This window comes from Primulina eburnea, chromosome 10, assembly GCF_022965805.1.
Source record: "Primulina eburnea isolate SZY01 chromosome 10, ASM2296580v1, whole genome shotgun sequence".
In the NCBI taxonomy this organism is placed as follows: Eukaryota; Viridiplantae; Streptophyta; class Magnoliopsida; order Lamiales; family Gesneriaceae; genus Primulina; species Primulina eburnea.
Genome location: NC_133110.1, coordinates 32,212,616 through 32,228,729, shown reverse-complemented (window position 1 = coordinate 32,228,729; position 16,114 = coordinate 32,212,616). Strand labels below are relative to the sequence as shown.

The following is a 16,114-nucleotide window of genomic DNA, read 5'->3' as shown; positions in this document are numbered from 1 at the left end:
TCAAGATTGGCAGCAAAATGGTATACTCAAAGGCAATGTATTGACTATGAGAACATTTTCTCCAGTCTCAATATTCAAATCTATTAGGATACTACTATTCATAACATCATGGTATGACTATGAAATGTGGTATAGGTATATGAAAAAATCATTCTTTAATGATGACATTAAAGAATATATTTATATGTCTCGACCTAAAAGATTCACATCAGTAGGAAGTGAGAATAAAGTATGCAAATTCTAGATATCTATCTATGGACTCAAACAACCATTGAGGAGTTAGAACCTCATATTTGACAATAATATCAAAGATTTTGATTTTTAAAAAAACCCTGAGGAACCTTGTGTATACAAGAAGGTTAGTGGGAGTTCAGTGACAATCCTAATATTTTATGTTGATAACATACTACTCATTGAGAATTATGTAAGGATGTTGCAATCAGCTAAAGTGTGGTTAGCTAGTAAATTCTCCATGAAAGATATGAGTGGAACATCCTATGTATTATGAATACATTTCTATAAGCATAAATCAGAAGGGATGCTAGAGCTCACTGAATCCAATTATATAGATATCATACTAAGGAGATCTCTATGGAGGAGTCCAAGAGAGGATATCTGTTAATGTATCATGGCGTGACTCTATCTAAGTCTATGTGCCTTAAGATTGACAGGGAGATGGAAACCATGACTCGCATTTCATATGTATTTGTCATTGATAGTATTATGTGGTATGATATCAATTCGACTCGATATTGCCTTTGCACTGAGTGTTGCAAGAAAATATCAGTTGAATCCCGGTCCATTGCATTGGAAAGCCGTGAAAGATATTCTTAATAATTTAAAAAATCTAATAATTTGTTCATGATTTACGGGAGTTGAGAATTAAAATTGGAAGATTATACTGATTCCAGCTTTCAATCAGATGTGGATGATTTGAAATCAACATTTGGATTTGTATTCAAGCTCAACTATGGTGCTTTATCATGGAAAGTTCCAAACAAGACATCACAACGGATTCAACCATTGAGTCCTAATACGTAGCCGCATCAGTTGCATCAAAGGAGGCTATTTGGATGAGGAATTTTGTTCAAGAGTTGAGTGTCATTCCTCAAGGAGTTGATCCAATCTCGGTATACTACAACAATGATATGTGTCGTTTTTATGTGTTTTATTGCATTAGTTTGTATGTATTTGAATTGTGTGTGTGCATTTCATCCACATTTTATTCATTTTAGAAATATCATATGCATATGATCGTGGCTCACTCGTATTTGATGAATTTGCAAGCGAAATGGCCGGGAAATATGGGTGAAAAGTATAAAAGCTTGAAGAAAAGTATGAGAATTTGGCAGAAAGGTTGGCGCTCGAGCGGTAGCCAGCTTGGGCGGTATGATCTTACTGCTCGAGCGCGAGGAGTGCTTTCCTAGCATGGAGACAGAAACATTGGCGCTCGGATGGTATAATGTTACCGTTCGGGCGCGATTTGTGTTCTTTGAGAGAATAGAGACAGAGGGGTAGGTGCTCGGGCGGTAAAATCTTATTGCTCGAGCGGGGTTCATATTTGAAAAATTTTGTGTGCATGATTTCTTTCCATCTGGGCTAGGCTTCTAGAAAGGGGCATATGGGCTAGATTAGTGAAAGGAAAAAAAGACTTTTCAGCAGCCATTGAAGCTTGGAGGAGAGGAAAGACTTGGGCACCATTCTTCGCGTTTTTGCCAAGTCTAGTATTATAGTTTAGAAATTCTAGTTTAAAAATTGTTTTGCATATTTTTATCATGAATTATAGGAGTTAACTTTTCATATTTGCTTGGATTTAAGGGCATCCTACCCAGAAACCGTGTTTAGTTAATTTAACTTTCGAATTTTGATTTATTCTTGATTATGTTATTGTTTTTCATTGCAGTATTAAAGAGTAGCTAACTTTAATTATAATCTCATATTGTGAGTGAATTCGAGAGAATATTTAGTTATAGAAACGACTAGCATAGTCCATGGATTTAAAATTTTCATAGAGTTATGAAATCAGATACATGTTGAATAGGTAAAAAGCTAAGGATTTCATAGAGTGACATGTAATTCACCTTTGATAAATAATTAAATAGATTTAATTATTTCACTGTGTTGAATTAGTTTGGCATAGTTCGAGATGACATGTTCAATTGGTTAGGAAATCCTGTCAAAAGCATGGATCATTGTCGAATAAAATTAATTAAATTAACAAGGGGTAGGTGAATCGAGATTCTCAACAAATTCATTTCATCATCGAATCCTCGAAGCATTTAGTAATTGTTTATTTAGTCATTCTAGTAGTTAATAACCATTCCAATCATCCTTGCTAAAAGTTTAATAGTTAGAAATAATAATTGTGAAATACAGTCTCTGGAGGAAAAATATTCGTACTCGTATATACTATGTTATTACTTGACATCGTGCGCTTGCGATTATTTCGAGTTTGAATTTTCTTGACTTTTTACCGAGGCTTTCACAGTGCAAGTTTTGCTCGATCAAGTTTTTGGCACTGTTGTCGGGTACTGTTAATCTACAGTTTATTCTCATTTAATTACTTTAGCATTCTTTATTTTATTTTATTTGAATTCAAATCTTCAATTTTTTTGTAGATATCTGTTTTGGTGTATGCCAAATTCTCTATATTCTGAACTTGAGATATTCGATCCCGAGATTGAAAGAACCCTCCGTAGACGAAGACAGAAACAAAGGCTTAGAGACATGATGAAACGAGCATGAGGAAGAGCATCATGAAGACCTACGAGTCGAGGAGCCAAGACGCATACCCATGCTGGAGTATGCACATCCTTCGCTTGATGGAGCACGTCCAAGCATCGTGAGACCAACCATGAGGGCGAACCAGTTTCAGATCAAACCAGCCATTATTCAGATGATTGATAATACTGTCTAGTTTGGGGGAACTGTGCTAGATGACCCAAACACTCACATCACAGACTTTCTTGAAATTTGTGATACTTTTAAATTTAATGGAGTTTCTGATGATGCTGTTAGATTGAGTTTGTTTCCTCTCTCTTTATGTGAAAAAACTAAAGCTTGTTTGAATTATTTGCATGCAGGTTCAATCACGACTAGGGAAGATATGACCAAGGCTTTTCTCTCAATTTGAGCAGAAGTCACTCTACGAGGCCTGTGATCGATAAAAATATTTACTACAAAGATGTACACATCATGATCTGCCTCTTGGGTTAGTCGTCCAAACGTTTTATTACGATCTTATATATTCTAATCATATCGTGATAGATGTTGTGGCCTGTGGGAATCTTTTGAGAAAAACTGCTGAATAAGGACATGAGTCCAGGAGATGACTGCTAGCAGTTAACATTCTCAATCTGAGAGAAACAAATAGAGGACAAGTGCAGGAGTTCACCAGGTAACTGATTTTTGGGCTATCACTGCACAATTAGAGGCACTGAATATAAATATAGACATCTTGAATGTGAGTGGAACGGCGATGCACCTTCAAGAGGCATTCTTTGATAAATGCGGAGGGGAACATTTCGCTAAAGATTGACAAGATATTAATATTTTACGTGCAAAACGAGACACCAGTGAATCATGCGGGGACTCAAAACTGTTCTAGGAGTGATCCATACTCGAACACGTATAATCCTGGATGGAGGTAACATCTCAACTTCTCATGGGGTGGTCAAAATATTCAGAGTCGGTCACAGAGAGGACAATAGTATGGAAAGCAACCGATGTATATATCTGAGCCGAGAGAGAAAAAGTCTAATATGAAGCAGACGATGTCTAAATTTATCTCATCCACCCAAACTAGACTACAGAACCAGGATGCTTCAATAAAAGGGATGGAGAATCAGATAGCGTAGTTGGCTAACATGATTGCTAGTAGAGATCCGGGCATGATACGAATCCTCGTACAAATGAATAGCAAACACGATTAAATATGAATCGCGCCTTCAATTCGATAACGAACAAGGATTGTTTGTTGTCCCGATCTTTTGAATCAAGTATAATTTTGTGATATTCACCTCTAAGTTATAAAAACCCAGCAACAAATAGTCACGATTAAATAGTTGAGAAGCAGACGAACCTTCAAAGAACCGGTCTTTGGCAATCCGTATGAAATTAATCGAAAAACGCCACAAGAACGAATCTTGATAAGTTTGATTTTTGGATGAATACAAAGCAAATCCTTGCAAAAGTTTTTGAGAGAAAAACTCAAAGATTTGTATAAACTTGATAAAAATCTGAACAATGTGTTAAAATTTCGTTCATCCCCTCTAGTTACCAAACAAATCAAAACTCTAAAGGAGGAAAAAAATCTCGCCCAAACGTAAAAGACACGGACCCTGCGTAGAGGTCCAGAAGGGGGTCCGTGTAGACACTGTCTTCGCGGAAAACATAGGACACGGACCCCGTGTACAGGTCTGTGCTTGGGTCCATGTAAACTCTGGATTTCTTCATTCTCGGTGATGTACACGGACCCCGTGTACAAGTCTGTGCTCGGGTCCGTGTAGCCTCGGTCCTTCAAAAATATGCTTGAATAATATTCCTTTGGCCCCCAAACGTACTCCCATGCAGCACGAGCCCTTCTTCCTTGATAATCACTTCTTGTAGTGTCTCTTTGAATTTCTTTAGTCGTCCTCTCGTGATTGGCCCCTCCGGCAACTCTGAAGGATCCCATGCTTTCTTTGGAGCTTGACCACCCGTGTTCGCATCATCCTTCCCTTTCTTGAAAGGATTTTTCCTCAGATCTTGTTCATCACCTACCTCAAACAACGACAAATCACTAACATTAAAAGTGAAACTCATGTTGTACTCACCTGGTAGATCGAGTTTGTAAGCGTTGTCATTGATCTTTTCTAGAACATGAAATGGTCCATCGCCCCTAGGTAATAGCTTTGAACGTCTCTTCTCGGGGAACCTTTCCTTCCGCAAGTGTAGTCACACCCAATCACCCTTTTCAAAACACCACCTTTTTCTTCCCCTTGTTGGTTTGTTTGGTGTATTTCTCATTCTTCCTTTCTATGTTGGCCTTGACTTTCTCATGCAAAACCCTAACAAATTCGGCCTTCTTCTTGCCATCCATGTTTAATCTTTCACTCACAGGTAAAGGCATCAATTCCAACGAAGTCAAAGGATTAAAACCATACACAATTTCAAATGGCGAATAATTGGTAGTAGAATGCACGCAACGATTATAAGAAAATTCAACAAATGTCGAACAATCTTCCCAAGTCTTTAAGTTCTTTTTAAGTATTGCACGCAAAAGTGTTCCTAAAGTTCTATTAAAAACCTCAGTTTGTCCATCTGTTTGAGGATGACAATTAGTAGAGAACAACAATTTTGTGCCAAGTTTAGCCCATAAAGTTTTCCAAAAGTAACTCAAGAAGTTAACATCAGGGTCAGAAACATTATTCCTAGGCATACCATGCAACTTAACGAATTCTAGAAAGAACAAATCCGCAATGTTAGATGCATCATCAGTTTTATGAAAATCAATAAAATGTGCCATATTAGAAAATCTATCAACAACAACAAATATTGAGTCCCTCCCCTTCGTAGTCCTAGGCAAACCCAAAACAAAGTCCATAGATATATCAATTCAAGGTTCACTAGGGACAGGACGTGGTGTATACAATCCATGTGGTTGTGTTCTAGATTTAGCTTGCCTATAAGTTATGCACTTTTCACACACACACTCAACATCACGTTTCATATGTGGCCAATAAAAATGTTCATACAAAACACAACCACACCAAAATTCCCCATCAAACCATCCTCATGTGCTTCCCTAACAAGTAATTCATGAATGGATGATTTAGGGATGCACAACCTATCTTCTCTAAACAAGAAACCGTTATGAAAATAGAATTTCTCATGTGGGCCATGCATACAAGTTTCAAACACACTCTTAAATTCCTCATCTAGCACATACAACTCTTGTACATGCTCAAACCCCAAAATTTTAGATTCCAAGGTAGAGATCAGTACGTACCTCCGTGATAGTGCGTCGACCATTACATTTTCCTTACCTTGCTTGTACTTGATTATGTAGGGGAAGGTTTCCACAAACACCACCCACTTGGCATGTCTCTTGTTCAGCTTCTGTTGTCCCTTAAGGTGTTTTAAGGATTCATGATCCGTATGAATCACAAACTCCCTAGGCCTTAAGTAGTGTTGTCACGTCTCTAGTGTCCTCACAAGTGCGTACAACTCTTTGTCGTACGTAGGGTAGTTAAGCGCTGCTCCATTAAGTTTCTCACTAAAGTAAGCCACCAGCCGTCCTCCTTGCATCAACACGCCACCAATACCTACACTTGAAGCATCATATTCAATTTCAAAAGTATTAGAAAAATCAGGTAAAACAAGTAAATGAGAATTAATTAATATTTGCTTAATAGTATTAAAAGACTTCTCTTGCTCCTCGCTCCAATTGAATGGAACGTTCTTCTTAATCACTGTCGTCATCGGCGCCGCCAATGTGATAAAATCCTTGACAAACCTCCTATAGAAGCTTGCAAGACCATGAAAGTTTCGAACTTGACCAACAGTAGTAGGCGTTGACCAATATCGAATGACACTTACCTTGTCTTCATCCCCTTGTATGCCCTGTGAGCTTACCACAAAACCAAGAAAGACAAGTTTCCTTGTACAAAAATCACATCTCTTCAAGTTAGCATATAAACTTTCAGCCCTAGTGTGATTAGCACAAGTCTCAAGTGGTTAACATGCTCATCCAAGTTTTTGATATACACTAGGATATCATCAAAGTAAACCACCACAAATTTCCTTATGTATGCACACAAAACATGGTTCATTAATCTCATAAAGGTGCTAGGAGCATTAGTTAAGCCAAAAGACATGACCATCCACTCATATAACCCGTATTTGGTTTTAAGAGCAGTTTTCCACTCATCACCTTCTCTCATTCTAATTTGGTGATAACCACTTTTCAAGTAAATTTTACTAAAAATACATGCACCATGCAACTCATCTAACATATCATCTAGTCTAGGTATGGGATGCCTATACTTAATGGTTATATTATTGATTGCCCTAAAATCTACACACATACGCCATGAGCCATCTTTCTTAGGAACTAGTAAAACAGGTACAACACAAGGTGACATGGACTCACGCACAAAATCTCTATCTAACAACTCACTTACCTGTCGTTGAAGCTCCTTAGTCTCCTCCGGATTGCTCCTATAGGCTGGACGATTTGGCAATGCACTCACAGGCACGAAATCGATTTGGTGCTCTATTCCTCTCATTGGTGGCAAACTTTGAGACAACTCCTCCGGAAATACATCTTTAAATTCCTGCAAAAGTGAAACAACAATGCTCGGAAGGGACCCGGCTATATCATTTATGTTAAGGAGAATCTCCTTAAAAACAATTAATACAAGTGGTTCATGTGTGTGCATCAATTACTTCAACTCACTTTTTTTGGGCTATATATGTTTTCTTTTTGGCATCTTTCCTCTCATTTTCTTTTCCCACATTTTTTGCCTCTCTTTTTTCTTTTGTATGGCCGTCTCACTCTTTTGATCACTCTTTTTTCAGCCATTTCATTTTTACTCTCAAAGGCCATCTCGCTTTTTAGTTCAATCTTTTTTTCGGCCTCATCTCTCTTTTTTTTTTCAAATGGTCCTCCAGCACTTGCTTTGGGGACAAAGGAAATAATACAATGGGTTCCTTCTTCAATACAAATGAGTACCTATTCTTGAACTCATCATGTGTCGCCCGTCTATCATATTGCCAAGGTCTAACCAACAAGATATGAGAAGCATGCATGGGTACTACATCACACAAGACCTCATCCACATACTTCCCAATAGAAAAAGGCACTAGCACTTGTTTTGTAACCTTCACTTCCGCACAATCATTCAACCATTGAAGCCTATATGGTTGAGGATGATTTAATAAAGGTAAACCAAATTTCTCCACCATCTCAACACTAGCCACATTAGTACAATTCCCCTAATCTATGATTAGATTGCAAACCTTTTGATTTACAAAACACCTAGTATGGAACAAGTTCTCTCTTTGGTTAGTCTCCTCCTCCTTAATTTGGGCACTCATGATTCGCCTCGTCACTAGTGCTTCACCTACAACCGCCTCATATCCCTCATCTGGATCCTCTAATGCATGCATCTTATCATCATCACCCTCACTATGAGATTCATACTCACCATAGTCATTTAAGATCATTACCCTTTTATTAGGACATTCACTAGAAATATGACCTACCCTTGACACCTAAAACATTTAACATCTCCAGATCGATTAAGAGGGGTTTCAGATTTACCTTGCACTCCTTGTTTAGGCTCCTCTTGTTTGGTCTCAATCTTGGGCTTGGTCACCACTTTATTCTCCTCACGTTTTGCCACATTTGATCGCCACGAAGATGATGAACCCCCAGTTTGATTGATGCGGCCAACTCTTCGCTTCTTGCATTGTTGCTCCACTTTTATTGCCATTTGCACCATCTCGTCTAGATCCAAGGAGTGCCGAAGCTCCACTTGATCTGTAATTTCCCTGTTCAAACCACAAAGAAAACGAGCCATCGTCGCCTCACTGTCTTCCTCAATATTTTCCCTAATCATGACTACTTCCATCTCCTTATAGTAGTCCTCAACACTCTTTACCCCTTGCCTCAAAGTTTGTAGCCTCTTAAACATCTCCTTATAGCAGTGATTGGGCACAAACCTTTTCCTCATGACCCTCTTCATCTCATCCCAAGCTTCAATGGGTCTCTCATTATACCTCCACCTAGTGGTCACTAGTTGATCCCACAAATGAGAGCATAGTCTAGAAATTCAACCACCGCCAATCTAACCTTCTTTTGCTCAGAGTAGTGGTGGCATTCAAATACAAACTCTACCCTCTTTTCCCATTCTAAGTATGCCTCTGGATCATATTTCCCATGGAACGATGGAATTTTCATCTTAATGCTACCCATGTTACCATATTTCCTATTCCCATCATATCTACCCCATACGGCTTCTCTTCTACCTCTTCCATTCATACCCCAATTCTCATTTTAGCTCTCCTCATCTCCTCCCAAATCAAATTCCTCCTCTTCTCCTCTACCCAAATCTTTAGGTTTAGACTTACTCCCACTAGCACTAACTTAAAGCTTATCCAACCTCTCATGTAAGGGCTCTAATTCGTTCCTCGTCATCTTACTAAAATGACCGAATAAGGCCTCCAATTGAAACTTACACAACCCTTGTTTCGAATTATCTCCTACCTCCCTCTCCATTTACTTTTAGAATTGTACCTGTAAGAAAATGTTAGTAGAAATAATAGATATTCCTCACCCAAATGCTCACGGTCACCCAAAAGAAAATTCGCTCATCTCTCCTCTATTATTTTTTTTTTTGCTCTAATTCGTTCCTCATCATTTTTTTTGCTCACAGATTCATGAAAAGAGGATGAACGATAAACCAAAAACAAATCTGAAAATGAACGAAGGGATAACACAGATCTGAAAATTTAGGAACAAGATAACTTACTTGAATTCAATGAACCTAAGATTTTATACCAAATGATACGAATCTTCGTACGAATGAATAGCAAACACGATTAAATATGAATCGCGCCCTCAATTCGATAACGAACAAGATTTTTTGTTGTCCCGATCTTTTGAATCAAGTATGAGTTTGTGATATTCACCTCTAAGTTATAAAAACCTAGCAACAAATAGTCATGATTAAACAATTGAGAAACAGATGAACCTTCAAAGAACCAGTCTTTAACAATCCGTATGAAATTAATCGAAAAACGCCACAAGAACGAATGTTGATAAGTTTGATTTTTGATGAATAAAAAGCAAAGCCTTGCAAAGTTTTTGAGAGAAAAACTCAAAGTATTGTATGAAATTTATAAAAATCTGAATAATGTGTTAAAATTTCGTTCATCCCCTTTACATATCAAAAAGATACTGATATCTAGTTACCAAACAAATCAAAAATCTAAAGAAGGAAAAAAAACTCGCCCAAATGTAAAAGACATGGACCCCGTGTAGAGGTCCGGAAGGGGGTACGTGTAGACACTTTCTTTGCGGAAAACATAAGACATGGACCTCGTGTACAGGTCCGTGCTTGGGTGTGTGTAGACTCTGGATTTCTTCATTCTCGGGTGTGATGTACACAGGCCCTGTGTACAGGTCCGTGCTCGGGTCCGTGTAGCCTCGGTCCTTCAAAAATATGCTTGAATAATAATCCTTTGGCTCCCAAAAGTACTCCCATGCAGCACGAGCACTTCTTCCTTGATCATCACTCCTTGTAGTGTCTCTTTGAATTTTTTTAGTCGTCCTCTCGTGATTGGCCCCTCAGGCAACTCTAAAGGATCCCGTGTTTTCCTTGAAGCTTGACCACCCGTGTTCGCATCAGGGCACCTTGCCAAGCAATACTGAAACTATTTCGAAAGAGCAAGTAAAGGCTATAGCATTGAGGAATGGAAAAGTACTTGAACAAGAAGATAAGGGAAAACGGGAGCAGAGAGAGGAGGCGGCTGAAACGTTCACAGGCAAGTCTAATAACTCTACACCGGCACCCACTACACAGTCTAGAATTGTTGTTCCTCCACATTTTCCTATAACACTGGAAAAAGCTAAAATTGATGCGCAATTCTGTAAGTTTCTTGAAGTATTTAAGAAATTGCTCATTAATATTCCTTTTGCTGATGCCTTGATGAAAATACGTAGTTATGCTAATCTCTGAAGGACATATTAGAAAATAAGAGGAAGTTGGACGATCATATGATTGTAAATTTAACTGAAAACTGCTCTGCATTGGTACAAAACATGATCTCACCAAAAAAAAAGATCCAGGGAGTTTTTCTATTCTTGCATGATTGGTGATGTTATTTTTTATAAAACTTTATGTGATCTTGGTGCGAGTATTAAGCTTATACCTTTGTCTGTATTTAGGAAACTGGGATTGAGAGAGTCTATGTAATGTCCCGAAAATTTGAAGGTCCACATGAACCACATGCATGCAAATTACCAATTCTTATGTATTTTATTAAATTGTTTTAATGCATGAAATGCATGTTTATTGCATAAATATGTGTTTTAATTCATGGGTTATTAAATTTTCATGCATTGGGATTTTAAGTTGTATTTCGCGCTCGAACGCGGAACAGATACCGGGGATATTTAGAAAAATATTTTTATTGAATAATTATTTTTAATTATTTAATATGGGGTGTTTTTAACTATGATTTTTTAAAATGGGCCTTGGTTGAGTATTTTTACTCGCGAGGTTATATTTTTAGCCGGTACGCAAATTTTACTGATTCGGGGGACCTTTTGAGGTCTCGGGCAATATTTTCAAAAACGTACCTAAAAGAAATATTTTCCATGAGTGTAATTGGGGTTGATGAATTTATTTTATTGCTTAATGAGCATAAAACCATTTTATCTCTTTAATTTTTAATTAAGAGCACATTAGTGTATTATTTTATATCTTAAACTCCTTAATTAAAACAATAAAACTATTTTGTTACATGGTGGCTGCCCCCTTCTTTTCTCCAGAAGCCATCCTCACATAAATCAGCAGCAACGAGCAGCCACTTCAGTTTCCTCCATAATTTTCAAAGCAAGCTTCTTTCCCGCTTCACCGGTGTTAGTCACACGCGATTATATGCTGATGTTTATATTTTTGCATGAATTTTAGTTGGTCCCTCATTTAGCATCGTTCTCGTAAATTTTTTGACACGTAAATGCGTTATCTTGCATGCAACTCACGTATTCTTGATCTTGTGCGAGGGCCTGCCAATTCCATTTGCTAAGGGATTGATAACGTCATGAACTAAGGTAGCACGAGCTGGATTTGGCTAAGAGTTGAAATCATTGAGGGTCGATCGTTGCTTAGTGTACGAGGGCTTGGGTTTGGCGAGATCGGAGGTTTGGGGTTGCATGGTCATGCATGGCTTGTTTACAGCCAAGGATCCGACCCTCTATGCTACGTGACAAGTCTGGAAGGGTCAGGAACGGCTGGTAGTAGTCTAATGGTCGGCCGAGGGATTAGATCAAGGGAGGGTTCGATAGCTTGTGCGGCACGGCTTCTAGGGTAGTGCACGGGGCTGACTTTTTGGGCAGTAGGATCAGTCCAGGGGAGTCTCTTGGGTTCAAACACGGTCCCAGTATAGCTGTTTAGGTGCTGGTCCGTGTGGTCTTGTGATATGATCGAATGTGTGATATGCTTGGTGCACTAAGGTCTTGAGTTAGCTCGTGTAGTAAAATTCCAGCAATGTTTCGGGGTCGTTTAGTGGGTTATAAGTAGGCTGGAATAAGTTGTTTTTAGGCTGTACATGTAGAATTAAGTCATATTTCAAGTTGGGAAAAGTTTGGTTGAAATTCAGATTGATTCGAGTTAAAACCAGGATCTCGGTCCAAGTTTTAAAAAGAATCAAGTAAGTTTTGAAATGAGCTCAAGTTTGCATCCAAGAAATACTTTTGATTATTTTTGGGATGTTTTAAGGAGTTTGGTAAGCTTCGGGTTGAAATTTTGAGGTCCAGGGGTAAAATAGTCATTTTGGGTTCTCATGGGCAAAATGGTCATTTTGCATGCTAGTCGAGTTTTGAGTCCTGACAGCTCCCTGATCACAAATTTAGCGTGTTTTTAAATGTTTATGTATCATGTATATGAGTGTTTGCTTAGATATGAAAATACGTTGCATACTTGGTTTTAAGGAAAATTTTACGTATACGCATGATTTTATTAAGTATGAATATGATGACACATTTTTTTTGAAGGATGAGAGTTGGTTGTAATTAATACGATTATATGAGATATTATGAGCTGAGGCCAAGGCTCAGTGGATGGGTAATGCTGTCGCTGATGTCCTCGCCGCCGTGTTCCATGGTGATGTTAAAACTAGGATCCATCGAATAGCGCTGATATGAAAAAGCTGATACGGAAGTCACAACTAATGAACTGAATTCAATTTAAGGAAATATATATGTATATGATGATATGATGAGAAATGTTTTGACACGTTATGATATTATATGACAGATTTACGTTTATGCTTTTAAGATCATTAAATGTATGTTGATTACAGTATTTTTCACTGTTGTATATTATGTATATGTACTTGTTATTAACGTTACAGGAGTGTTGAGCCTTTAGACTCACTAGGTATGAATGATGCATGTGAGCACATTGATGAGGAGACTGGAGGTGCCGAGGACTGAGTATGCGGAGTTGGTTGTGCGCACGCGAACCTGAGGACCTTGTATTTTTCCGAAAATATATGATTTTATGGGAAAACATTTAAGAAACTTTTTAAATGGTTGACGATATTATTGTGTTGAGGGTTTTGACAGCTTTTAGTATGCTTTTTGTTTTATTATCTAAATGGCAAATGTTTAGGTGGGTTGTTATTTTCATAATTTTAACTGCAGTTACTTTATTCGGCAGTGGGATGATTTTATAGAATGAATGTTTCAATTTTTTTTTGGAATTTGTAGGCATGGTTTCGTCCATTGCATTTTTTTAAAAAAATGTTCAGTAGAATTTTAAAATAAGCAGAAGTCTCAGTCTAAGCCAACAAGGATGTCTTTGCAGCTAGCAGACAGATCTGTCAAGTATCCACGAGGATTCATAGAGGATGTATGTGTGAAAGTGGACAACTTTATAATTCCTACAGATTTTATAGTGCTTGATACGGAGGAGGATATGGAGATGCCTTTAATTCTAGGGAGACCGTTCCTTGCAACTGGATAGATGTCCAAGAAGGGAAGTTGAGATTGAGAGTAAAAGAGGAGGAAATCACTTTTGATGTTTTTAACACTTTTAAGCACACGTTGCGCACTAATGATTGTTTTAGAGTTGATTTTTTGGATTCACTTGTGTGTAATTTTGTGCAGGAAGCTATGAAGGATCCCTTGGAAGCCACTCTCACCACTGAATTGAAGGACGATGAACTGCATGAAGAGAAATATGAAATAGTAGCATACTTTAAAGCCAACCATCCACAGAAGAAGCCAGTAAGGATGAAATTGGAATATTTGGGGGATCGAAGAGACTTGACCCCGCAGAAGTCAAGCATTGAGGAACCACCGACACTTGAGCTCAAATCACTGCCTCCACACCTAAAGTATATGTACTTAGATGAGAATAACAAATTACCTGTCATTATTTATGTTGTTTTGACAGATGCAATGGATGACAAACTGCTGAATGTCCTTAAAGAACACAAGAGGGCGTTTGCCTGGAAGGTGGCACACATCAAGGGAATAAATTCATCAATCTTCATGCACAAAATCCTGATGGAAGAGAAGTATTCGCCCCTCGTGCAAATTTGGAGGATACTCAACCCAAAAATGAAAGACAATCGAGCGTACCTTTGTTCGCTTCTTCTCCACCAAGCACGGAAGTTTAAGGATAACTGTAGGTCGGTGGCTACCTAAGGAAACTCCGATTCGATCAAATTTCTTGATGCACGTATTATTTATCCTATTTCTGATAATTCATGGGTAAATCCTGTTCAATGTTTAACTAAGAAAGGTGTGATTACTGTGATCACTATTGAGAAAATGAATTTATTCCCACTAGGACTGTTATGAGGTGAAGAGTGTGCATTGACTATAGAAAGTTGAATGATACTACCCGTAAAGACTATTTTCCCCTTCCCTTTATTGATCAGATGTTAGAAAGACTAGCAGGTCATGAATTTTACACATTCCTAAATGGGTATTCGGGGTACAATCATATCACTATTACACCTGAGGACCAATAGAAAGCCACATTCACTTGTCCTTATGGCAATTTTGCTTTCAGACATATGTCATTTGGTCTTTGTAATGCTCTTGCCACTTTTCAACGATGCATGACTGCTATATTCTATGATATGATTGAAACTTTTCTTGTGAAATTTATGTATGACTTCTCTATTTTCGGTGCAACGTTTGATGAGTGTTTGCAGAATCTCAACTTGGTATTGATGAGGTACAAAGAGACAAACCTGGTGCTGAATTGGTAGAAGTGCAATTTCATGGTACAAGAAGAGATTGTGCTAGGACACAAGATTTCTGAACAAGGGATTGAGGTAGATAAGGCAAAAGTGGAAATCATCAAGAATCTACCACCACCAGCCTCAATAAACGGAGTTATAAGTTTTCTAGGGCACACCAATTTTTACCGGCGTTTCATTAAAGATTTTTCTAAAATTGCTAATCATGTCTTCTCTAATTATGAAAGATACGCCATTTGATTTCAATTCTGATTGTTTTCAGGCATATGATAACTTAAAGGATCATTTGGTGACAGCTCCTATTTTGGTGGCACCTAACTGGGACCTGCCCTTTGAGGTAATGTTCGATGCTAGTGATACTGTTGTTGGTGCTGTTCTAGGCCAAAGGAGGAACAAGGTACTTCACACCATATACTATGCAAGTAAGACTTTAGATGAAGCGCGATTGAATTATGCAACAACTGAGAGTGAATTAATTGAAGTGGTATTTGCTCTTGATAAGTTCCATTCATACATTATTTTGTCAAAAGTCATTGTTTTTACTGATCATTCTGGACTCAAGTGCTTGCTTCTAAGAAAGAGGCCAAACCACGATTGCTTAGGTGGATTTTACTTCATCAAGAATTTGACCTTGAAATAAAAATAAAAAGAGTGTAGAGACCCTGGTAGCTGATCATCTTTCTTGGCTTGAGCATATTAGCAAAGAATGTGCAAATGACGAGATAGATGATTGGTTTCTTGATGAACAATTGTTAGTGATGAAAGAATGTCCATGATATGCAGATTTCGCTAATTTTCTTGTTACGTGCTCACTCCCCCCAAATCTAAAATTTCACCAAAGGAAAAAATTCTTTTTGGACGTGAAATATTATTTTTGGGAGAAACCATTCTTGTTCAAAATTTGTGCAAATGTAAGGAGATGTGTGGCGGAAGAAGAGATGGGGCAGATTCTTAGTCACTGCCATGACCGCGAGGTAGAAGGTCATTGTGGACCAACACGAACGACATCAAGGTACTCGAATGTGGTTTTTATTGGCCAACTCTTGTCAAAGATGTACATTCATTTGTCCTCTCTTGTGATAGATGCCAACGCACGCGTAACATTTCTAACTGCCATGAGATGCATTTG

General features: G+C 38.1%; 1 protein-coding gene across 1 annotated transcript; it reads left to right on the top strand.

Moving 5' to 3' along the window:
• Nucleotides 1-13,565: 13,565 nt before the first annotated feature.
• LOC140802848 (uncharacterized) lies at nt 13,566-15,625 on the top strand. The gene is made up of 4 exons (XM_073158465.1): nt 13,566-13,622; nt 13,880-14,406; nt 14,793-14,979; nt 15,248-15,625. The coding sequence occupies exons 1-4, from the start codon at nt 13,566-13,568 to the stop codon at nt 15,623-15,625; spliced, it is 1,149 nt and encodes a 382-aa protein (XP_073014566.1).
• The last annotated feature ends 489 nt before the right edge of the window (nt 15,626-16,114 follow it).